At 41.7% G+C, this 25,360-nt stretch overlaps 2 protein-coding genes across 2 annotated transcripts in view; both read right to left on the bottom strand.

Moving 5' to 3' along the window:
* LOC134211490 (uncharacterized) overlaps positions 1 to 25,360 on the bottom strand; it is a 709,859-nt gene that overhangs the window by 568,307 nt on the left and 116,192 nt on the right. The gene's annotated exons all lie outside the window — the stretch shown is intronic.
* Positions 6,358 to 6,735, bottom strand: LOC134209492 (uncharacterized). Its single transcript, XM_062685473.1, has one exon. The coding sequence runs from the start codon at positions 6,733 to 6,735 to the stop codon at positions 6,358 to 6,360; it is 378 nt and encodes a 125-aa protein (XP_062541457.1).

The following is a 25,360-nucleotide window of genomic DNA, read 5'->3' as shown; positions in this document are numbered from 1 at the left end:
CATTATATATCCCATTGCCAGTGCAATTCTTAAATGTGAATAATTGAAATGTTCATTTTTTGAAACTTTTTCCAATACTCCATCACTTAAATGTAAATTTTATCTCGAGTTCTGGCTGGTTTGGTAATAATGTTACAAAGATTCGAGGACGATTAAGAGAATGCGGATAACTGCTCCGATTCTTCATCTAATAGTAAGGATATGCGATAACACACTTTTTCCTAACGAAACGAAACGAAACAAAATATAGATTAACTTTCGAGACTTCAAAACGATACGAAATCAAATTCATTTAATTCGAAATTTTACGAAAGGAAAAAAAATTTAATTTTTTTCCGCGGAATTTTTATTGAATTGGTTTTACATTATGTACGTAATTCTGATTTCATTTTTTCGATGTCAAATAACTGCTCTACGACCACTAGAGTTATAGTAATTTTATGTTTTACCTAGTACGGTTATCAATTATATATACACATCTGCCAGGTGTATACGCTGATAGAGAGTTGTTAACAGCATACATTTGTTCACTAGAAGAATCCTCTGCATCTTTCTGAAATGCACAAAGATGTGAATTTCAGATTGTATTTCAGAAATGTGGTCGCAAAGATTTGAAAAATATGAAAAAATTTACTTTCTAATACAAAAAGTTGCAGTCTATCATTTCCTTACAAATTCTACCTTTTTATTTCGAAGGGAGAAGGGTCGTTTGGCCGAAATCCATTCGGCCGAAAGCAATTTGCCCGAATGCCACTAGGCCGAACAAACCATTAGGCCGAAAGTCATTTGGCCGAAAGGGTCGTTTGGCCGAAATGGTCATTTGGCCGAGAAGGTCGGTTGGCCGAAACAGTCATTTGGCCGAAAGGGTCATTTGGCCGAAGGGTCATTTGGCCGAAAGGGTCGTTTGACCGAAAGGGTCGTTTGGCCGAAAGGGTCGTTTGGCCGAAAGGGTTATTTGACCGAAAGGGTCGTTTTGCCGAAAGGGTCATTTGGCCGAATGCCACTAGGCCAAAAGTTGTTTGGCCGAAAGGGTCGTTTGACCGAAAGGGTCGTTTGGCCGAAAGGGTCGTTTGGCCGAAAGGGTTATTTGACCGAAAGGGTCGTTTTGCCGAAAGGGTCATTAGGCAGAAAGGGTCATTTGGCCGAAGGGGTGGTTTGGCCGAAAGGGTCATTTGGCCAAAGGGGTGGTTTGGCCGAAATGGTCATTTGGCCGAAATGGTCATTTGGCCGAAAGGGTTATTCGGCCGAATAGGTAATTTCTCACTTCTCACTGTTAAAAGTGTGTAGCTCGAAGTGAGTAGTGAGACGTCTCACTACCCACTTCGCACTACCCACTATTTACAATGAGAAGTGAGAAATGAGGAGTGAGAAGTGAGATGTCTCTCTTCTTACTCCTCATTACTCACTTTTCAAATGACCTATTCGGCTAAATGACCCTTTCGGTCAAACAACTTTCAGCCTAGTGCATTCGACAAAATAGCTTTCGGCCGAATTACTCTTTCGGCCAAACGACCCTTTCGGCATAATGACCCTTTCGGCCTAATGACCCTTTCGGCCAAATGACCCTTTCGACCAAACGACTCTTTCGGCAAAATTACCCTTTCGGCCAAACGACCCTTTTCGCCCAAACGACCCTTTCGGCCAAACAACTTTTGGCCTAGTGGCATTCGGCCAAATGGCTTTCGGCCGAATGACTCTTTCAGCCAAATGACCTTTTCGGCCAAATGACCCTTTCGGCCAAATGACCCTTTCGGCCAAATGGCTCTTTCGGCCAAACGACCCTTCTCGGCCAAACGACTCTTTCGGTCAAATGGCTTTTGGCCCAATGGTCTGTTCGGCCAAACAACTTTCGGCCTAGTGGCATTCGGTCAAATGGCTTTCCCTTCCCCCCGAGACCCACAATCTTATATACAATTAGCTCGACGAATTGCTATTAGGAGAGAAAAAATATAATTTAGTAGCGCAAGTGAAGCCACCATGGTAAGAGATTCAATATTTATTGTAAACGAAGTTATTTTGAAAACTCGGAAACAAAAAAACTGTGTTTCAAATCAATCCAACGCAAAATCAATGTGCTTCGTTTAATAAGCTCCTACAAGACGATCGATTTTGCACTAAATAATTGTGTGCTCTTCTAAGAAGACATTGTTTTCTTCACTTCGTGTTCTTCCGTTTTGAAAAAAGCTTTTGTTCAGCGGCGCAGACAAAAAAGTTGATAATAAACGACCGTACGTGGCAGTAAGGTTTAAGTTTAAATTTGCTTCGAAATTCCGCGGAATTCCGTTAAATTTCGTTAAAAGCAAGTTTTTTCTTGAAAAGTGAGCGAATTTTTCGTAATTTTACGAAACGAAACGAAATAAAGAAATCAGATTTTACCATGCTCAAATTCCGCGAAATTCCGCGGAATTTCGTTTCGAACCACCTGAAACGATTTTTTTCGAAATACCACAAATGCTTATCTAATAGCTGCCCAATTCATCTAATTAAAATAAAAACATGCAATGCAGATGAGCATGCTCTGTTTCCTATGTTTATGATGTTCAGATCAGTAACTAACGAAAAATTATTATTAAAATTATTTTTTGCAATTCCTGATCATAATACCTGGTTTACAGTTGTCATTTGAGTGATAAAACGGCCTACTTTTCCATACCAACAGAATGGATGCTTTAATGACCATTATGCAACTCAAATGGGTTGCATAATATTCATTATAGCACTCATTTGGGTGCTATAATGGAAAACCTACATTGGGACAGTAGTTACATGACTACACTAGCTGAATTAGTTTGGGTGAGTATTTAAATAGTGTACTCTAAGCGTCTCGTAATAAATGAAATGGTTTGTTGGACATAACATCACAATTTTTCAAAGGCAATTGTATCCATCGCTTCATAGCTTTTCAAGCTATGCAATTTGACACGATAAGATGGAATCATATTGTTCTCTGCCGCCACATAATTTATTGGCATGAATGATCATGTGGCGTACCTTCGATTGTATAATTTTGGTAAAGATTTATCATATTAAAGCCCATTTTTCGTCATTGCAAAAAATAGCGTGTGCAACTCGTTGCAAAACTCGATTTTTCAGCACTCGTAGTATTTATCCAACTCGGCAAGCCTCGTTGGATAAACGTACAACTCGTGCTGAAAAAATCATCTTTTTGCAACTAGTTGCACAAACTACTATTTTAAGATGAGAGATGACGCAGTTTTGATCGTTAGCTAGATAATGGCTTTCATTGTACGCATAAAACAAATGAAACAAATTCAAATAACCCAAATGTGCTCTATATTGCAGAATTCGCGACAAAATTGCACTACCTGTTTTTATATACATATATTATTCATTGTTGTTGATGGAGAGATGTGGAATCACATTACACGGCTCAATATCAGGTCATATTGTACGCATATATTATTATTTCATCATTGACCACGCTGCACCGACGAGATGAAAGCGGGATATAAGTTGGCCCTCGTACTTGATACCTGATAGTCGAAGCATGAATTTAATTGAACATGTTATTTGACACTACAATTCAGCTCGAAACAAGTGATAATTATTGATCTTTGAAATTAATCCTTTTTGTTCAACAAAATACCATAAAAGCCATTATTGAAACATAAAATGGAACTAGAGCTCACAGTGTTATTCACAAACGAATCTGGGTTATCAGAAAAAGGAGAATAATAAATATGCTTCATACTAGTCCGAAATTCCCCAACGGCTTCTCTTTGACCCAGGATGGAAAAGCCAATAAACCAAGAGACATGTTAATTGCAATGTGCTCCGACTGTGTTGTGATTGGCCTTTCGTGTGTGGGGTGTTCCCTGTGGGACAGTTCTTGTGAAATTGATACAACTGAAATGGAAGATTAACAACCATGAAGTCGTCTTTCTGGTTCAGTTTCTATGTAGTCAAGCCACGGATGGGTAAATGTGATAAAGCCTGAGACTGACATTTCTTTTCGATTCCTTCCAGCCGGGCAATACAAAGCCGACCTAGTTAAAATGTAACCCAAACCAACCGATAATACATGATAGATGATGATGATAAGCATCAGGGAGACCATTTTATAAGCGTGAATTTGTACTTTAGGGCCCTATCCTGCAACACAAACGCTCCCTATCGAAGGGGATTGCGATTCAATGGAAAAGATAGCCACGCGCAACTTATGAGCGATTTGAATTTTCATCTCGATGGCGCAAAATTGATGAGTAATGTCATAACATCAAAAATCGTTTTAATATCCATTTCAGATAAATAGGCAGAAAGAAGGACAATGGGGGATCTATCAGGGACATTTATCACGTGAGGGTGGCAAAATGAAAGAAACCAAGTGAAAACAGATCAGCCACGACATCTGACTCATATGACGGTAAGCGAAAAGGACAGAGTTGGAAAGTGTGATAAATCGACCGTAATTCGTCAGTCTAATCTTTGAATGTGGTGAAAATCTCAAGATGAACTTTGCGTGAACTCGGAAATATTTCGAACGATGCTTTTGATAATACGCATTTTGTTTGAGACATTTTGTTAAAAAAAAAACAAACAAACAAAAAGCAATTTGTATTACAGTGACGCCAATTTTTAGAGCTTTACATGTAGAAATATCCAAATAGAAATAAATAAACACGATGACGATGATATTTTTATCATTTTCTGCAGCTTATCGATGAATGAGATATCTTTTCTATTTTATTTCCTTTCAATGAACCTTTTTTTCTCAAACACAAAGAAGCATAGCGCTGAATTTCTAACAATGTCTAGAGCCAAGTCCAAGAAATCGGCGAATGATCGATTCGAAAAGCAAGCTTCAAGATCGAAGTGCATCATTTTAGTTTAATTGTTGAACATTAATATTGTTATAAATCTGTCCTCAAAAATCTCATAAAGTTTCATAAAACGTCGATACCAACTAAAGGAACGAAACGTGCAATTAGAATCGGTTCTATAAACCATCTAGCAAGTGTTTTTTTTTTAAATAATTGTGCAGTTAAGTTGCGGGATTGAAAAAAAGATTAATTGATGGACTGAAAGTGATCTAAACTAGGGTAACTGGATAAAATGTTAGCCCTGGATGTAATGTCGGCTCATCACGCAAATTAATGAATATTTCATATCACTTGCCTTTGGCAGTGTAACTCGGACGTGGGACATAATACAAGCTTTTACTCAACTTTTCATATTATTAAGTTCACTTTTGTTGAAGTAAATTAAATTCTTAGGAAATCCCTCTCTGAAAGAACTAGACTGGGATTTCTTCTTCATTTTAATTACTTGGACCAATCCAAGCAATTCCGAAATTTCCTCTGTCATTTTCTTACTTTTTATATAAACAAAAAAAATAATTTGTATGGGAAAAATCTTACAAGGGGGATCCTAATTTTATGGCAGCAATGATTGACACGAAAGACGAAATTGTCGAGCACAAACTAAAACAATCATCAAATAAAGACACTGAACAGTAAAACGATTAATGGACTAGCCGTATGCACAGTTAGACTTCTTGAACTAATCAAATTCGATATTCACGGGAAAGCGATCAGCAGCACGACCAACACGTCAGAAGTTTCGTCATGTAACACATTAATCTTATAGATATACGCACATTTACAAAACATATCGTATCGGCATAATGTTTTATTCGGTTGTAAATGCTCAATAAATAATATCCCTTTTTATAGTCATTGAGCACAATTTGCTTGTTTAGGGGGAGGGGGACCATAATACCTATATAAACAAATTCGACTTTGCGTATTATGGACCCGGGGGTGTTCATAATAGGCATGTCAGCTACATCATTTTAAAATGCATACTTTAGTAGTGAAAATGAATGTTTTCGCTAGTACGAAACTCGTTTCTAATACCTGGTACTTGTCATTAGGGAACATCCATAAATTACGTAACGCTTAGAGGAGAAGGGGGGTTGAGTGAAGTGTGACAATCCATACAAAAAGTTTTGATGATTCATACAAAAAGTGTGGGGGAAGGTGGATGAAAATGATCGATTTTTTCGTTACGTAATTAATGAATCTTCCCTTAGGTGCAATAGAACTACAATTAATCAAGAGGCTCACTCTAGCAGAGCGACTAAAGTAAATTTCACTCGTTAAGGGGTCCATTACCAGCACTCACTCGCTACTCCGATTTGAATCAAAATATGTCCCACATTTCTTCGTAAGATCAATTTAAAAAAAAAGAAAGTTTTAGCAATTCTGCTGTATTTATAAATATAGCGAAATATTTCAATTGTCCAAAAATATTATTGTAAATAAAAAAGAACAAAAAAAAATTTTTGATCGAATTTAATGGATGATGGAAGTGAACTTCCCCATGCTGCCTACTCACTCATCTCGATACGCTCAGTATCAGCCGATAGGTCCACCTACCCTTAGAAAAGTTATCCCAATCCCGTTGCCACTTGATAGTCGAGGTGACTTTGATGGCTTTACGGGCTCCTCTGGTTCCGCGCATATCTAAACTCTCCTCGTCTTCCCGTACGACTAGCATCCCCGCCATCACACAGGCTGCGTCTCGTGATACCGTGCGGTAGGCACTTATCACTTTGAGACACATCAACCTTTGTGTGCTCTCCAGTTTCTGAAGGTTCCAATCGACGTTAAGCGCCGATGCCCAAGCTGGGCCGCCGTATCTGAGGATAGATACAGCAACACCATCTAATAACCTACGTCTGCTGGAGCGCACCCCTGAGCTATTGAACATCATCCTCGATAATGCCGCAATAGCTGTTAAAGCTTTCCGGCAGGCGTAATAAACGCGACTGCCGAAGTTCAGTCTATCATCAGTCACCCCAACACGCAGAAAAAAGCGTTCATGAATTCGTGAACTAACAAGTTTACGGTGTATTTTTTCGTGAACAACAGCCACGGATTCGAGAAAACAGTCACGATTTCTGGAACGTTCTGGAAAACGTGACTGGTGTACCCGAATCCATGAATTAAATCACGGTGTATTTTTGCTGGTTCACGAATTCGGCAACGCTTTTTTTGCGTGAAGGAGCATCACCTCCCGCTTAGAATTGATTCATTTAAGGCATTGGAAAAACATCAAAGCACGAAAAAGTTGCATCAAGATGTCAAAAACGTTCAAATTGTGATCAATGTTTCATTAACATTGCAATGCAGTACGTGTTTGACATTTGGAAACAAACAACCAAAGAATACTGCACTTCATGTTGCAAACACGAAACAAAATCATTTAGTTGCATATTTTTAACCATGTAACTTCAATGCGTCTTTCAAAATTTAATTGATTGTTTAAATTGAGTTGCAGATAAGTTGAGTGTGTCTTCATGTTTAATTTAGCATCGTTCAACGTTTTGACAACTAACATTTTTTTTTCCTGTAATGGTGCAATCAAGTAACAGGAAACCCGAGTACAAAACATCATAATCGTTTTTATGGTGAGTCAACATGCAGTCCCTTCGAAGTGTTGAATGGTGCTGTAGAGTGAACAAGATCCATATTTCGAATCCAGTTTTATATTTTTATTTTTTCTGCTGTAGTATTTTGCCATATTATTGCAATTTTACTGCAATCGTAAGATGATTTACGTGAGCTCCGTCTTATGCGCTTTTTAGGTAGCAAGAAAGTTATATTCAATGGCATATATGCAAAGATTATTTCTTTCCGTGGTGTCCAGCAGACAGATAGGTCTTAACGCCGTGGGGTTGCCGGGTGGTTTCCCCGGCTTCGACAATAGCACCAGTTTCACCAGCATAGCTGTCCTGAGCATGGCAGGGTTCGCCATGGTCGCTGCCTTTAGAGCGAGCCTTGGCACTCCGTCGGGCCCCGGAGCTTTGTTCGTGTCGAGGGTTTTGGCCACCGCAAGCAACTCTTCGTTCGTCACCGGTGCCACTTAGGCCGCACTTTGCGGTGCTGGAGGACACGGAACTGGTGACATGGGACGGGAAGAGGACCTCATCAATGCGCTTCAACCTTACCGGCGACTGTTCGGTTCCACCTCTGGACTTCGCCACTACTTTTCTGAAGCCATCGCCCTAGGGATTAGCGTTGGCGTTCTGGCAAATGTTATTAAAATACACTCTTTTACTGCAACTAATCGCCTTGTTAAGGGCCAATTTCGCAGCTTTGAACGTTAAGCGGCGTTCATGCCTGTCCTGCTCAGAGCGAGCTCGTTGCATCCTTCGCCTGGCCCTAAGGCAGGTTGACCGAAGGTCTGCGATCGTAGCGTTCCACCAGTACGCTGGGGGTCTACCGTTCCCCGGTGGAGCCCTCCTCTGCATACTGGCATCACAGGCACGTGACAGAACAGCTGTCAGCGCATCCCCAGTTAGACTTTAAACATGTGCCTCCAGTCCCAGAACCGCGGTGAAAGCTTCGCTATCGAAGCTTGTGGTCTTCCACCCACGAATCTGACGGGAACATGTCGACCTAGGTTGCTGCACACCATGACTGACCTGATGGTCACTATGGGTGTAGTCCTCGCCAACTCTTCAGTTCAGTCCCCTGGCCAAGCCAGGTCTACAGAACGTTGCATCAATGAACGACTCGACCCCATTCCGGCGGAATGTGCTGGCTGAGCCCCCTCTAAGTCGTACAGAAGTCCGCTCAACTTCTGTCCCGCACTGTACCATAATCGCGGAGACGAGATCCTCTGCCTCGGTGACTTCGTCCAGCTGCTTACACCGGAGAGTCACCTCGGTGCCCAGAGACCTCACCTTCACTCCCTCATCCAGGGCATCCTGGGCCAGCTTTTTGTAGGCTGTTCCGCTCGCTTGTGCTCAACGCTTCAGCACTAGGATCAGTTCATCTGCCCTAGTGACGCATCGCACGTCCACACCCAGTGCCGAAAGACTTTCGGCATCTCGCATGGACTTTAGGACTTCGGCTAGTGCATAGTACGATGTCTTTGTACATACTAGATCTTTGCTACCTATTCTATTTTATTACTAGATGCCGATTGTGTTTCACTTCTACTTTATCGACTAGACAGTGGCGAACACATGTTGTTTGCGAAATTCAAAAAGAGGTCCATTTGTTCGTTTCTCGTTGGTCTGTTTCCATTGTCCGAGTCGTTGGAGATACACCTCCGAGAAATGCAATGCAGCGGCACACATAGGAGTAAATGAGGTGAATTCCTGGCCATAATTATTTAGTGCTTTCATTGATGTTATTTACACTTATATTATATTTAACTAATGTTACAAAATGATTCTGATCATTTTTAGCGACATTTGATTTTAAACTTGATTAAGGGTATATGGTACGCATTTTATATTGGCAATCTGTCTAAAGAAACACCAAACATCAGCAGTTTTAAGCATAACTGGTTGGATAACATATTTTATCATTAGTATATCATTAACCGTCATAATACATAATAAAATTAAGGATTACTTGGCGATTCCTATGTGCTACAAACAAATAACACTGAAAATCTAACTTTTTATTCAAACTACTATAACTCTGGAGTTCGGACAAGTTCGGATGAGCTCTTGGCAGCAATAGAAGCGTGGGAAAGCTATCTTTTATTCTGTTATGGTTTCATAATTTATTTTATTCATTTTATTAATTTTATTTTATTCACAACTAAAACTAATTTTAATTTGAGAAAAAATATTAGCATGTCTGAACAAGTGTTTAAAATATGCTTAGAGTACATATATAACTCAAATAAATTGACATATTATTTCATTATATGATCTAACATATCTCAAACTTGAAAGTCCATGTTGAAAAACTCATCAAAATAGTAAATAACGCGGCAAAGAACTCATTTTATGAGCATGTGAGAATGGAGAAAAACGCTATTAATTTTATTTCAAAAACAACAGACTTTCATCGACTATCTTTCAATGTAGACATTCTTGTTTTGCCCTGAAAATCCCGGATGGTTATTCTACAAGCTATATATATATTATGAAATGGAACTATATTTGTTTGGGTTTATTCAATTTCATAAATTTGGTTTATGGCCAGGTATTGACTATAATTACTCCTTAGTGCGGCATGACAAAGATTGTTTTGGGTGAGGGGATTGGGAATCAAACCCATGATCATTCGCTCATTTTTTGTTAAGCGAAGGAGTAATTTTTTTTTATGAGCGCTGCAATACGTCTAAGTTTAGAAGACGATATTAGCATTTCCATAACATATTATATTGTTATTCGAATGAATTTTGATTTCTTCCAGTTATATTAGAATACAAAACACTTTTTCATTCTCGTTTTTAAATTCTTTTATTTCTTTTTCTTCTACATATTTCATAAGCGCCCCCTCTGTCAGCTTGCGTCATAAAACGGAAGCTACTGTGACTGGTCTAGGGTATAATGGTCAATAGTGGACCCCAACCAATAGTTGCCATTATTACAGAATAATATAAACATTTTTCTTTGAAATTGCATCGGAAGAACCTACCTTACAGTCCAATGATTTGATTTCATGCATTGGAAATGATATGAAAAGTAAAAATAGATATTTTTTACAATTTTGTAAAAAAATAAACATGAGAGTTTCCATTATAGGAATATTTTGAAGGATCCATAAGAGGGAAGTAGAACATCCCAAAACGGAACATGAAAATCAAATGAAGTGCCGACAATAGGGAAGCAATTTTCTATTGTGGAACCCCTGGGGGTCTACTATAGGGCAAATTCAGTCAGACTTTGAAATGTTAATTTCAACGAATAACGTCGTGTGTTTGAATGTTTGAGAGTTATGCATATATCGTGAAGGGGAGATGCAGAACTTGTTATTAGATATCTGGCGATATCTCGAAATTAATATGTTTAAAATTTCTAATCCTTATGGCAGGAAGAGCAGAATTCCACTACTAGGGGGTTCACTACTGGGAATTTTACCCTATAAGTCTCTGAGAACAGATTTTTCCATTTCAACGCTCACAATTTCAATTCATCATTGACGAGGTGAATATATTTTCCATAAATATTGTACTATTGTAAACATTCAAACACACTACGAGTACATAATTGAAAATGATTGTGACATTTGAACTATATTGATAATAATAAATGGCGTTTAAGACCCCTGAAAATATTGAACTCATTGCGAGTACATGCTTAAAGATAAGTAATAATATAACTTTTTTTTAATTTAAAAATCATCTTAATTCTGCAACTGTTGCAGGGTTGCCGGGTTGTGCATATTTTAGATGACATTTGGATGGTTTGAGAGATTTTCTGCCTAAGCCTTCGGTGAGCAGTTAAACTGATCACAAATCGTATCGAATATCCCTCAATCCCATAACTGGGGATATCCTACACTTAATGTACTTATGAATGAATGTGAAATGATTTCCGTTTTCCTTTTACGGTCAAAATATGGGAAAAGACGGCTTTGGCAAGTTTTGTTCTATTATTGTCAGGGGGGTTTTTATCGATCAAGTTTTATGAAATTTGGCCACAATATTCTTCGATATGCAAAGAATGTTTAGGCCAAATTTGAACATAATCAGTCATAAAAAAACCCCTGACAATAATAGAACAAAACCTGCCAAAGCCGTCATTCCCTCTACCACAAGTCTATCAAAAAACACTTGGTGCGGTTTGAAAGAACCCCGACTATTTGAAGTTAGGAATAGCGTTATATAATCAGCAACTCTGTGTCTAAAACTGATATAAACGGGTGGGTAACAATGATGTTGGTTTAATGACAAAAATATTTTTAATTGAGTTTTAACTATTTTTACAAATATTTGCAGTGATATCAGAACCAGCTATCCAAACTTTTAAAAAACATCTACATAGTCATTTGAGCCTGATACCCTTTCTGTGGTGCATAACTTCGCAAAGGGTTGATCGAGAGAATCTCTGACTTCTATTCTGTTTGCAATAAAATTAAATTTGCAAAATAAATCTCAATCTGTTCTCCGGTAGAGGCAACTTTATTCTAGGTCGGAAACCGATGCTGCCCCTAGATATGTATCTCTACATAAATAGCGAACGGGGGTCGAATCTGAACCACCACTGACGAAGGTGAGTCGGCACCGAGTGGTCCAGTTTCCAGCTAACCAACACTCCAGCTGAGGTCAATTTGTCCTACTCTTGGCGGTGAACATTCGGTTTGGCTGGATAGGAAAGCAATAAAAGTGCTTTAATGCGTTTTGTGGTAACCATTATGAGAATTTCCGATGAAATCGAATCAGCCTACGTGTGGCTAAGAGATAATTACGAACAACTTTATAGTGCTGCCCTCCACCCCTCAACCGGAATGTCATGGAAGATTAAATGTGAAACGTAGGTAGGAACAGACATACAGTGTCTTCCTGTTTTCGATAACATTGAGATATTTTTCATAAATCTTTATCTTTTGACCTATTAGGATAATACCTGATTACACGTACTTTTTGAAACGCATTCCCGAATTCGAGAACCAGCAAAAATACATCGTGATTTAAATCTCTAAGTCACGTTTTCCAAAACATTCCAGAAAATGTGAATGGTTTTCCAAAAGCCGTGATTTAAATCAAGGTGTTTTATTGCTAATTCACAAATTCGTGAACGCTTTTTTTTGCATGTACGCTAATCCCCTTCATTCAAACACCCATGGTTTGTGGATAATTTTAGTAGAATAGTTTCGTATTTGGAGGAATTACTGATTAGAGTGATTCAAATTTTGACTTTTTTGCCCCCCGATGCTTACACGATTGCATTTGTATACTATATATAATAGCCCTGTTTGTCTGCCCGGTCTAGCCAACCAGACGCCGCACACGGGGAAATTTCACAAAAAATAAAATATTTGACACTTCAATTCTTTTTTACTATCAGATGCATAAAACTAAAGCAGTGACAACATTAGACAACCAGACACAGCATTTGATGAAAAAAAATCACAGACATCAGACGTTGAAAATTTGGATTTTTTTTAATGCGTCAATTAAACAATTGACAAAAAAACACTTGCCGCGGGCGCTACTGCGTCCACAAATAAACTAGTTTTTAATGATCCTCCTAAATTTTTAGCAAATTTGGATGAAATTTGAGTGAGCACGCACGGTTTGAATTTTGTATGAAAATTACCATGAAAACAAGAACTTTCATGGAAAACCGTTCCCCAACGTTTCCCTTCAAGCTGTAAAAACATATGAGTACATCGGTAACATAGTAAAATTTACAAATAAACAGGCTGTCTTTGATGCGAAACAATTTGATGCTCGCAAGAAAAGTTATTACGCAAATACTGAAACGTGGGAAATTCAATTTAACATGTAAAAGAATAACATCAATATCAATAATAATTTTTGTTTTTTTTTCATTACTTTGCTTCCTAACAAGAAATCTCTTTGCAACAACAACTGCCTTTCAGCTTGAGAAGTATTCTGTGTAGTCAATGTGTTGATTCTATTTAAATAGTTCATGGGCCACCTCACGGAACGGTCTTTCACATAAGGGTCGATTTTCACAGTAATTTCCATACAAACTTTAAATGACGTGTGCACAATCAAATTACATCCAAATTTGCTAAAAATTTAGGAGGATTATTAAAATGGAAAATGCAATCGTTTAAGCATCGGGGGCAAAAAAGTCAAAATTTGAATCACTCTAATGCTGATACATAACAGCCTTTCCTCATATATTTGTCGGTTCTATTATTTATTGGACATGTCGCCGAGCCTATCAAGAGTCTGGTTTTGGAGTGATCCTATGACCTTTTCACATATTAAGTATGAAATACACTCCTTGCTGATTGTACAAAACGAACCTTGCTAATGTCAAAACCGGAAAAGCACTACTACAGTGGAACAATACAATGGCCATGGTGCATACACTGGAACACTCGGGAACAGCCATCGAACAAAGAGCATAGGTCGAAATCGACAAAATGTTTTAGCATTCGAAAATCGGTCGAGACAAATGCAATTAATTGATCGGCAATGGGTTGTAATTAAACAAATTACCGATTGTTCCGACTCGAGTGCCATGAATGGCGCCTGGACGGGGGCCACCACCACGGGACAAAGGAACAAGGCGGATCACTGGATGTGATCTAGCAAATTGCTACTGACCACAAGCTCTCTCTCTCTCTCGTCCTATATATTTCTGCTCTGATCCTGCCAGGGTGGCTGGATGTTGTTATAAGTGATGTTTTATTGGGGTGATAAACTGGAGCGAGTACATTTGGTCGGATTACTGTGACAAGTATTAAGGCACAATTCTCTTGAACGTTAACACCGAACATTAGATTGCGGTTTTCTCTGTGGGCTATCCTGGTAGAAGGTCAATTCGGAAGCATTATGAAAGGAGTATTCGTTGGAGTTTTTGAGCTAATCCTACATGGGATGACAACTAATCTGGTGTAGGTTCTACTGGGATATGTTTTAAAGCTGTTATACATTCTTAATTATATTATTTTGACATAAGATGCCAGTTTTCATAGTCGTTAGAAAAAGCAAAGTCAAGAATTGACAACCTTTGGATCGATGTTCATCTCATACGGTGTATAGAAACGGTTCCTTTTTAAAGCGGGCTTGCCATCACCTTGTTTTTTGGCCCGGCTTATTTTTGCAATTTTCTTTATTTAGCTATGAAGTCATTAATAAAGCATGTCACGTTACGGATCTCCTGTTGTTAGGACTGCAATAACTTTTGTCTCTGGGTCTGCTTCTGTATCCAGATTATAAATCAGTTAGTGTTTGGTTGCATATTTCGTTCCCACATTTACGCAGTGTATGGCCAATTCACCAACGATGATACTCCATATTGGCGATGCAGCTGTGGGACCACAATACTTGAATTATACACCGCAGACATCTGTTGATAAACACCTGCTAACGTTGGGATTATAAACCACATCGATATGGGGTGCTGCAGATGACCACGATAAAGCACATATGGCGAGCGGTTTCCATTTTGCCATATCATTGTTGACTTGAAAGCTACTGTGGACTGATTTTCCATAGTAGCCTTTTGTATTTCTAACCAAAAAGCTCGCTCCACGTGAATATCGAGAAGGGAGCGGGTATCGACACATTTTAAGCGGAGCTATAGGATTTGAAAAAAGAACTGTTTTGTTTTGGAACCCACAAGTGAAGGCAGACTAAACACTATCAGTTCAGGTTAACGAAAAACATCGAAAGAAAAACATAAATTAAGGCTTTAGTTAAAGAGCAAACAAATATTCCGTTTCCCTTCGAAGAGATTTATTTACCACCGCGCGACCAAATTTGTCAACGAACATTTGAAACTGCCATCGTCAATTCAATCGCTTGCGATGGACATTTCGTTAACCATTCGGAATTGTGTGTCCTGATTTGAAAGCGTTTTCCAACAATAGCTTCACGGCGTGATTTGACAAAAGACAAATATTTCCCTGGGTTCGTTTTTTTCTTTTTTGATTAAATGTACCCAAAGCATGACATTATTGTCTTGATTGCTTCATTTTGCCTTCTCAATTTGGTTCACTTTTTGCTCAAATTTTATTTGCAGCCGGTCGTTTGGCTGATGGTTGGAGGGAAGTGCTTGGCATTCTACTGCTTCGGTAGCTTGATTGTGATGTTGGCTATGGAACGGCATGGCATAATAAAGAACGGCCGTGGTCTCTTATTTGCATTGCATCGACGGGACGCAAGAAAGTCGACACCACAGAACCGGCAATGGCAAATGCCTTCTTGCCTTGGATGAATGTGACGGGGTTTTGCAAAATAAAAAGAAAACATCTCGAGAAACAGGATGTGGTATCCGAGGAAGGCGGGACTATTTTCCCATTGCAGTCAATGCGAATCAATGTTGGATATATTGTTGTTCTGGATAATCGCCAGCTCGATGAAGAAATCAATGGAAGTAGGTCAGAGAATGACAGCGAACAGTGGTAGAACCGATCGCAATAATATAGGTACATGTTGGTCATATATTGTACTGCTTGATTGATGATATAAATATCATACAGATTTACAAATCCGGCACTTTCAAGATGGACCTACGGTGGTCTTAGCCAGTCGGAAAGTCAAAAACAAAAAAAAACCCTGATTATTCCAACTAGCGGTGATGGTGCCTTTCTCGTGCAAATAAAAAAATGTATTTTCTCCACAACTTCCGAGCCCATGGTCGAATCTGGCCAATTTTTCAATAGGAAACAATGGGACAGAATTCTGCGTCGAATGCAACTTGTTGCGAGGATAAGGATAAGTGCCCGAAAAATGAGTGACATTTTTGCTTCATTTTGGTACTTGGGTGCGCACAGACACACACTTCTGTCTTCTTCTTCTGCAGCTGCTATGCGCCTCCTCGTTGGTCGATCGAGCAGTTCGGTCGTATGCTGGATTGTTTAGGGAAGCGCTCCGCCGCGAGCACAATACTCTCGGTCTGAGCGGCGAGCAGCTGGTAACAGTACTTTCGCGTGCATGCGATGCCACCATGCCTAGGAAATTCCACCCTAGGAATGGGTGGCTTACTAGTGGACTCAAGCAATTGCGAACCCGCGCTGCGCCTGCCTACGGGCTCGGAGGCGGATGCAGCGAGCACGCACAGAAGAGGAGCGTGTTGAACGACGGGTGGCGTTCGTGGCTGCTAGAGCCGCTCTGAAGACTGAGATTAGATCAAGCAAAAAAGCCTGCTTCGAGGGCCTGTGTAAAAGTGCCAACGCGAATCCATGGGCGGTCTCTAGAGATGCTGGAGAGGATCATCGTGGGGCTCTTCCCACATCATGACCCAAGTCCCTGGCCTTACTTTGTGGAGCTGCCAGGGGCCAGGGTAGCCGACGAGAGAAAAGTAACTGCGGTGAAACTTACGGGGATTGCACAGTCACTTAGTGTAGGTAAGGCCCAAGGACCGGATGGTATTCCGAACCTGGCATTAAAGCGGCCATTGCTGAGGCTCCCGAGATGTTCAGATCTGTCATGCAGAGATGCCTGGACGAGGGAGTCTTCCCTGAAGCATGGAAAAGGCAGAGCTTGGTCCTATTGCCAAAGGCAGGAAAACCACCTGGGGATCCGACGACATATAGACCAATATGCCTGCTTGATACGACGGGGAAGGTGCTCGAGAAGATCATCCTCAACAGTTTGTTGATACGCACGGAGAGTGCGAATGGTCTATCGAGAACTCAGTTTGACTTCCGAAAGGGTAAGTCAACCGTAGACGCTATTTTGTCGGTTACCAAATCCGCGGAGATAGCTATCCAGCGTAAGAGAAGGGGAGTTCGCTATTGTGCAGTACTGACTATCGAAGTGAGGAATGCATTCAATAGCGCCAGTTGGGCAGCTATTGCAGATGCGCTCCTGCGTCTTGGAATTCCCGACTACCTGTACAAAATTCTGGGAAGCTACTTCCAGAATCGAGTACTGGTATACGACACGGAGGCGGGACAGAAGTGCGTTGATATAACCTCAGGGGTTCCGCAAGGTTCCATACTGGGTCCGGTGTTGTTGTTAACAACCGAAAGTCGGAGCAACAAGCGGTGAAAAGGGCAGGCAACTGCGCGATCACTTCTGAAAGCTCCATCAAACTCTTGGGGGTAATGATCGACGATAAGCCTCCACAGCAATAGTAGCATTGTCCCGGATGATGTCCAATAGCTCTGAGGTTTATGCCAGCAAATGCAAGCTTCTGGCTAGTGTCGCTCTGTCCATACTGAGGTATGGTGGGTCAGCTTGAAGCACCTGCGTATTAACTGCTACAGAACGAAGTTAGAAAGTACGTATAGGCTCATGTGCCTAAAAGTTGCGAGCGTGTACCGTACCGTGTCGCACGATGCACTTTGCGTCATCACCGGTATGATGCCTATTGACATCGTTCTCCTGACCCAGGTCCTTACAGGCCATGGTTGCTTCAGACAGTATCTACACCGGTTCGAACACTCGGCCTCGCCCGAGTGTCCGGTGTGCGCAGGTTTGAAGGAAACGGCGGAACACGTGTTGTTCGTGTGCCCACGTTTTCGCACAATGCGTGACCACATGCTTGCCACATGTGGTCTGGACACTACCCCGGACAACCTAGTCCGGAGGATGTGTAAAGATGAAGTTGGCTTGGAACCCCGTTTTATCGACTATCTTCCAAATCGTCTCGGAGCTACACAGAAAGTGGCGCGTGGATTCGAGGAATGGCTAGTTCAGGCGCAAATAAGAGGTGATCCAAGGGCTTCATGGGTCATACCGGTGCCCTGTGGTCGAACTCGATCCTTTTATCGAACAAGTGGCCACGCGAAATACAGAATGGTATCGTCGCTTTCGTGGCGTCGGTCAACCGGGCGGGTTCCGAGCCTGAGGACGGAAAGGGGTCCTCGTCAAGGCTGGGGCAGGCGTAGGCACCACGTCGGCAAGTCCCTCTGTGTGTTGGCGAATAGGACCTATCGCAGAGAGGTCAATTTGGGGTACACGCGGCATAATCATTCTTGATACCAGTCGTGCAGAGGGAAGCAGGCACGAAGTCGACCCTTCCCACCTTCAGAGGACATAGGGCGTGGTAAGGCAACCTGGAAAGCCGGCAATGCGCTGGCACGATATCATGGTGTTCTTAAAAAAAAACGAGTCACGATGTTCGATGCTGCAAGGACACGCAGCTAACCTAGAGGGTGCGTTGTGCACTGGCCCCCCTTTGAAGCATTACTTTCCGGCTGTACCGAAGGGACGATGGGCTTGGCGGCAATGGAAACGGTTTAGCGGGTCGGGGATGTAGTCCTGTCTCCCTCGTTTGCTATTGGAGGTGGTCCCTAACCCCGCACTTCCTGGACAACCCAGGATGTCTGTTGAGCAGATTCCCCCTCCATTGCTTAGGAAAGATAAAAACATACACACACACACATCACCGCAATTCGTCGAAATGAGTCGATCGGTATATAGGGGAAATGCACTGGTTTTGGCCAACTTAGTGCCTAATTTGGCCAACCCTGAAAAATACATATTTTTCCAAAATAATCAATCAGTTGAAAGCAGCGTTGAAGCGTGAGGGATATATCTGTTGTTGGAACTAATAAAACCCTTGCGAATTGCTTTATTTTTGGAGTCATTCGCAAAATTGGCCAAATTAGGAACATGGCCAAAACCGGCACAGTCCCCCTAACACAATGGGTCTCCGGGTCTTCTATAAAAAGTTCGTTTTCGGAACGATAATATAGCCTTTACGTATACTTAGTATACGAGAAAGGCAAAAAATCCGCCACTCTCTAATGTTTTCGGTATTTGCTTTATTTCGCCACATTCTACTCCATACATATTGATTGGCGTGGTTAGTTAAGGTTAGCAACCCTATAACCAGAGACCGGCGGAGTGAAAAACTGTCGAAATATCAACGTATGAAAATGCATGAAATCTTGAAAATAATAATGGCATCAGCATCACTTGAACTTTTTGCTTGCTTCTTATGGATGCAAAATGTGAACAAGTCGAATTGGAATCGCTTTTGACGGTTCGATTGGAAACAAGATGGCGTCTTCGCCGATTTCTCATCCTAGTAGGTATATCAAAAACATTACCATCGTCAACGCTCGTCAACGGGCATAGTATAAAAGGCGGGCGCCAACGGGATAGGAAGTTCTTCTATTCCGATACCAGTTCGAGACAGCGAAAGTTCGTGTTATCGCTAGTGTTTTCGGCTGTTTTCTTTTGTTCGCGCGTTTCCATTTTCGAAGTGGCGTTTTTCTTTCCCGGCCCAGTATGGAAAATCTTGTTAGGCAATTTAAAAAAAATCCTTCTTAAATTTTCTGCAGAAATTCGTCACGCACCCTGTATGTGTAGAGTTGCAATCAAGTGGTGGTATTGAACTACTCAAATTTTGAGTAGTTTCCGACTTTTAATAAAAATTGAGTAATATTTCCGTTGAAGAAAAAAAAACGGCAACACAATTTTACTCACATTTGAGTAGAAAGAAATGAGCTCGGCACCTCCCAAACGTTGAAATAATGAACTCGTGCATCACTCCTCTCCACTCCACACCATAGCGCTCGAAGGATCGATTAGGAGAGCTAGTGTGCAAAGAAGCGGTACCATTATCACAGGATCGCATATGCTCCTGAAATTTGCGGACGATATCGATATAGACCTGTGCAGGAGTTCATGAAATTCACTCACCCGATGGATTTTGACATTTAAGCGGGTCGTCTTCTCGAACAAAAGTTCATTTTGCGTTCATTATGCGACCCGCTCAAACGTCATAATTTCTTGGGGGAGTTCATTTTGCGTTAGTCTATTATCTATTATTAGGCTCTATTATTAGGCTTTTATTATTAGGCTTAGTCTATTATTAGGCTTTTGCGCATTTTAAGAGGGAGACAGCGAGGATTGGACTCACGATCAATACCAGCAAAACGAAGTACATGATCGCTGGCATTAGTGGTGATGGTAGTGAAATAGTGCTGGATGGTAAAAAATTTGAAGTGGTAGAAGAATTTGTGTATCTTGGAACATTAGTGACGTGCGATAATGATGATACCCGCTAGATGAAAAGGCGTATTGCAGCTGCAAATAGGGCTTATTACGGACTTCGTAACCAGCTTAAGTCCCGTAGTCTGCAAACGAAGACAAAATTCGCGCTGTATACTACTCTGATTCTTCCGGTGGCTTTATATGGCCATGAAACATGGACGTTAAAGAAGGCTGAAGAAGAGCTTTCGAAGTGTTTGAGCGTAAGGTGCTGCGGACAATACTCGGCGATAAACAGGAGAACGGTATCTGGCGGCGTCGCATGAATAATTGTACCAGGTGTATAAAAGGCAGGATATTATTAAGCCTATACATATACGTCAAGCGAAGATAATATTTAGTAGAGAACCCGGAAGAGGCCGCAGGCTTCGTTGAAGGCCGCGTACACGATGGCTTTTTGCAGTTGAAGAGGACCTGAGGGCGCTCAATGTTCAGGGCGACTGGAAGCGATTTGCCCAGGATCGAGTCCAGTGGAGAAGGATACTTCATTCGGGGTACTCGGAAGAAAAAAAGTACCTAGCGTTGAGTTTTTTAACTTACTTTTGAGTTATTTTTTCTCTTCTCTTTCATCCACTCTTTTTTTCTGTTGTCAAAAACAAAAGAGCGAAACAATCCTACGACAGATCAATACGGGAAGCCAACTTATTGCCTGCAGAGCTTAAAATATTCATCTTCATGAAGCAACTTCGGTCCGAATTTTGACAAACATCGCATGAATATTCAAAACATAGAATGACATAGTCAGACGACTACTCCACGAACTCATTCATTCGACTGTCACTGAATGTGTTTACTATGTGCAGAAAAAAACATAATTATCATTGTTTATGTTGATGTTTACCGCTGAAAGTGCCTCGCGGATGAAAATCGGATTCAGTCCTGTGTGATAAATCACTTTACTCATTTGAAACGTGTTCAGATTTCAGATAATTTATCAATTTGTAAAATGTGCATAAATATTCAATGACTAATATTCAACTGAATATTGACTGTCCAGAGCCGACTATGAATGTGTCGGAAGTGAACTGACAAATGAAGAAAAATGGACTTCACTAAAAATTTTCGATTATTTTACACTCTGATTGCCTGATGTCGAAATTGAGTGAATTAAACCTACAATTGGGTAAATAAATTTTCCGTTGGGTACATTTTTAGCATGGGAGTAAAGGCAAACTACTTTGACCCCATTTACTCAATTTTGGCTTCCCTTACGGATGCTCGTGGTTGGGTGAATTAAACTCACTATTGGGTAGTTTATTTCTTCCGCGTAGGTTCATCGAAGAGCTGTAGCCCAGTAAGCTGAAGTAAGCATCACTCCATGGGAAATCTCGAGCAACAAACGACGCGACAAATTGCGCCTAATAAGCCACGCAGAATTAACGAAAATGATATAAATACGTCTTATTTGCCGACAGTTGTAAAACTCTTTGCGAAACCAATTCCTCAGCAAGTGGCAATTTGGGGTAAGACTATAACCCGTAAGCTCGCACATTTCAAAAATGAACCACAAGTATGATTTACTCATCTCGTTAAACAAAAATATGGTTCCTCGGTTTGCCACCGAGAGCAATATCGTTCCTAAAATATTGTAGATGCTCCAAAAATCACTGCCATTGGGTTCCGGTACCTTCCTCTCGGCACTGACTGGCGGGCACCCGGGGGGCAATTTCGCCTTCGCAAGGGTTAAAGCACTTTTCGACTGCAACGAGCAGCAATGGTACTCAACCACTGCTAGTCGCATCCTGATGGTTCCCGTAATACAATATAAAATCCGACGAGAGGAGAAAAACTTGTTTATGTCAGAATATATTTGCGAAGTATAATAATAATAAAAGGAGAGCGACTCCCACGTGTTTGCCGTTGTTGGTTGGCGCCAGGACGACTGGAAAAACCGGGCCATGTGCCAGCGTCAGCACTCGGGACGGCTGGCGACAGGATTTGCGACAAGGGAGTTACGTAAAAGTTTTGGGCAGCTTCTTCTTGTGGGGTATTCAATGTACAGCTCGTGGGTTTTCTTCTTCCACTTAGACATCTAATAAGTTCATGTCGAGTGATCTGCTCTCGTTATGTCCTCTCCAGAGATTGGAACTGGAACGTTTCTTTATTTTTGTGTCGGTTTATATGAGTTGAATGTAAACCAGCCAGATGTGCGACATCAGTCTGAATACTTCGTCATGTTGGGTTTGTAAACAACATTACAGTCATATATGTATATGAGTTGTCCTTTGGCAACACTCATTTGTAAACGCAAGTCTTTAAACATCAGATAACGGTGCCAAAATTAAATTCTGTGACATTTTTAGTTCAGGCGAGAGGAAAAATGTTACAATTGCTTTTTACTTTCAAGCTAACTTTTTTGTTAAATCAACAAACAACATTCGCAGCATTATATTTCATAAATTTTCTGCTGCTTTATCCACTTTGAAGTAGAGTGATTCTGCTTCCAAGCTGTAATACAATTTTATTTGCTCCTTTCCCTTAAAGAAGTTTTGTTCGTACTTACTTTCGTTCTGCGTGGCTGTTTCTAGTACCGTTGGTTTGTGCATTTTATTTATATACAATGCATATAGATCACAGATGCAATATTTTCCACTGTTTGGGTTCGACAAAAAGTGAACAAATAAATAAAATTCTCTTTTGATAAATATGAAAGCAAGACATTTTGTTGTTGCTGTATAAGTTCTATCGTTATCGTTGCTTCCACGCGACCCAGAAATCAATTATGTCTGCATACGGAGGCATGTCTAATAGTAAGATAGATGGTCCAAAATGATGATCCAAAATAAGGGTTCAAAATGTCCACAATATTCATTCATTTATTTAGTCCACATCTAAACAGATAACACTGAATCAACAATTTGACGCCACAATACACGGTTCGAGGCCGCATCTCTCCATCCTCGAATACGCCCACGCTCGCCAAGTCGTTCTGCACCTGGTCTGCCCATCTCGCTCGCTGTGCTCCACGTCATCTCGTACCTGCCGGATCGGAAACGAACACCATCTTTGAAGGGTTGCTGGCCGGCATTCTTGCAACATGCCCTGCCCATCGTACCCTTCCGGCTTTAGCTACCTTCTTGATACTGGGTTCGACGTAGAGCTGGGCGAGCTCATGGTTCATTCTTCGCCGCCACACACCGTCTTCTTGCACACCGCCAAAGATGGTCCTAAGCACCCGTCTCTCGAATACTCCGACTGCTTGCAAGTCCTCCTCGAGCATTGTCCATGTTTCATGTCCGTAGAGGACAACCGGTCTTATTAGCGTCTTGTACATGACACATTTGATGCGGTGGCGAATCTTTTTTGACCACAGTTTCTTTTGGAGCCCGTAGTAGGCTCGACTTCCACAGATGATGCGCCTTCGTATTTCACGACTGACATTGTTATCAGCCGTTAGCAAGGATCCGAGGTAGACGAATTCCTCGACCACCTCGAAGGTATCCCCGTCTATCGTAACACTGCTTCCCAGGCAGGCCCTGTCGCGCTCTGTTCCGCCCACAAGCATGTACTTTGTCTTTGAGGCATTCACCACCAGTCCAACTTTTGTTGCTTCACGTTTCAGGCGGGTGTACAGTTCTGCCACCTTTGCAAATGTTCGGCCGACAATGTCCATGTCATCCGCGAAACAAATAAATTGACTGGATCTGTTGAAAATCGTACCCCGGCTGTTACATCCGGCTCTCCGCATGACACCTTCTAGCGCAATGTTGAACAGCAGGCACGAAAGTCCATCACCTTGTCTTAGTCCCCGGCGCGATTCGAACGAACTGGAGTGTTCGCCCGAAATCTTCACACAGTTTTGCACACCATCCACCGTTGCTTTGGTCAGTCTGGTAAGCTTCCCAGGGAAGCTGTTCTCGTCCATAATTTTCCATAGCTCTACGCGGTCTATACTGTCGTATGCCGCCTTGAAATCAACGAACAGATGGTGCGTTGGGACCTGGTATTCACGGCATTTTTGAAGGGTTTGCCGTACAGTAAAGATCTGGTCCGTTGTCGAGCGGCCGTCAACGAAGCCGGCTTGATAACTTCCCACGAACTCGTTCACTAATGGTGACAGATGACGGAAGATGATCTGGGATATCACTTTGTAGGCGGCATTAAGGATGGTGATCGCTCGGAAGTTCTCACACTCCAGTTTGTCGCCTTTCTTGTAGATGGGGCATATAACCCCTTCCTTCCACTCCTCCGGTAGCTGTTCGTTTTCCCAGATTCTGACTATCAGTTTGTGCAGGCAAGTGGCCAGCTTTTCCGGGCCCATCTTGATGAGCTCAGCTCCGATACCATCCTTACCAGCTGCTTTATTGGTCTTTAGCTGTTGAATGGCATCCTTAACTTCCCTCAAGGTGGGGGCTGGTTGGCTTCCATCGTCCGCTGAACTGACGTTGTCATCTCCTCCGCTGCCTTGACTTTCACTGCCTGTACTCTCAGCGCCATTCAGATGTTCCTCGTAGTGCTGCTTCCACCTTTCGATCACCACACGTTCGTCCGTCAAGATGCTCCCATCCTTATCCCGGCACATTTCGGCTCGCGGCACGAAGCCTTTGCGGGATGCGTTGAGCTTCTTATAGAACTTGCGTGTATCTTGAGAACGGCACAGCTGTTACATCTCCTCGCACTCCGCTTCTTCCAGGCGGCGTTTCTTCTTCTGAAAAAGGCGGGTCTGCTGTCTCCGCTTCCGTCTATAACGTTCCACGTTCTGCCGGGTACCTTGCTGCAGCGCGACCGCCCGCGCTGCGTCCTTCTCCTCCAAAATCTGTTTGCACTCTTCGTCGAACCAATCGTTCTGTCGACTTCGACCAATATACCCGACATTGTTCTCCGCTGCGTCGTTAATGGCTGCTTTGACTGTATTCCAGCAATCCTCAAGAGGGGCCCCATCGAGCTCACCCTCTTCCGGCAACGCTGCCTCGAGATGCTGCGCGTATGCAGTGGCGACATCAGGTTGCTTCAGTCGCTCTAGGTCGTACCGCGGCGGTCGTCGGTACCGAAC

The sequence above is a fragment of the Armigeres subalbatus genome, chromosome 2 (assembly GCF_024139115.2).
Source record: "Armigeres subalbatus isolate Guangzhou_Male chromosome 2, GZ_Asu_2, whole genome shotgun sequence".
NCBI lineage: Eukaryota > Metazoa > Arthropoda > Insecta > Diptera > Culicidae > Armigeres > Armigeres subalbatus.
This window is presented reverse-complemented; position numbering and strand designations above follow the sequence as displayed.

Coding starts and splice junctions, on each gene's coding strand:
- LOC134209492 (XM_062685473.1), bottom strand. CDS start 6,735: ATGATGTTCAATAGCTCAGGGGTGCGCTCCAGCAGACGTAGGTTATTA.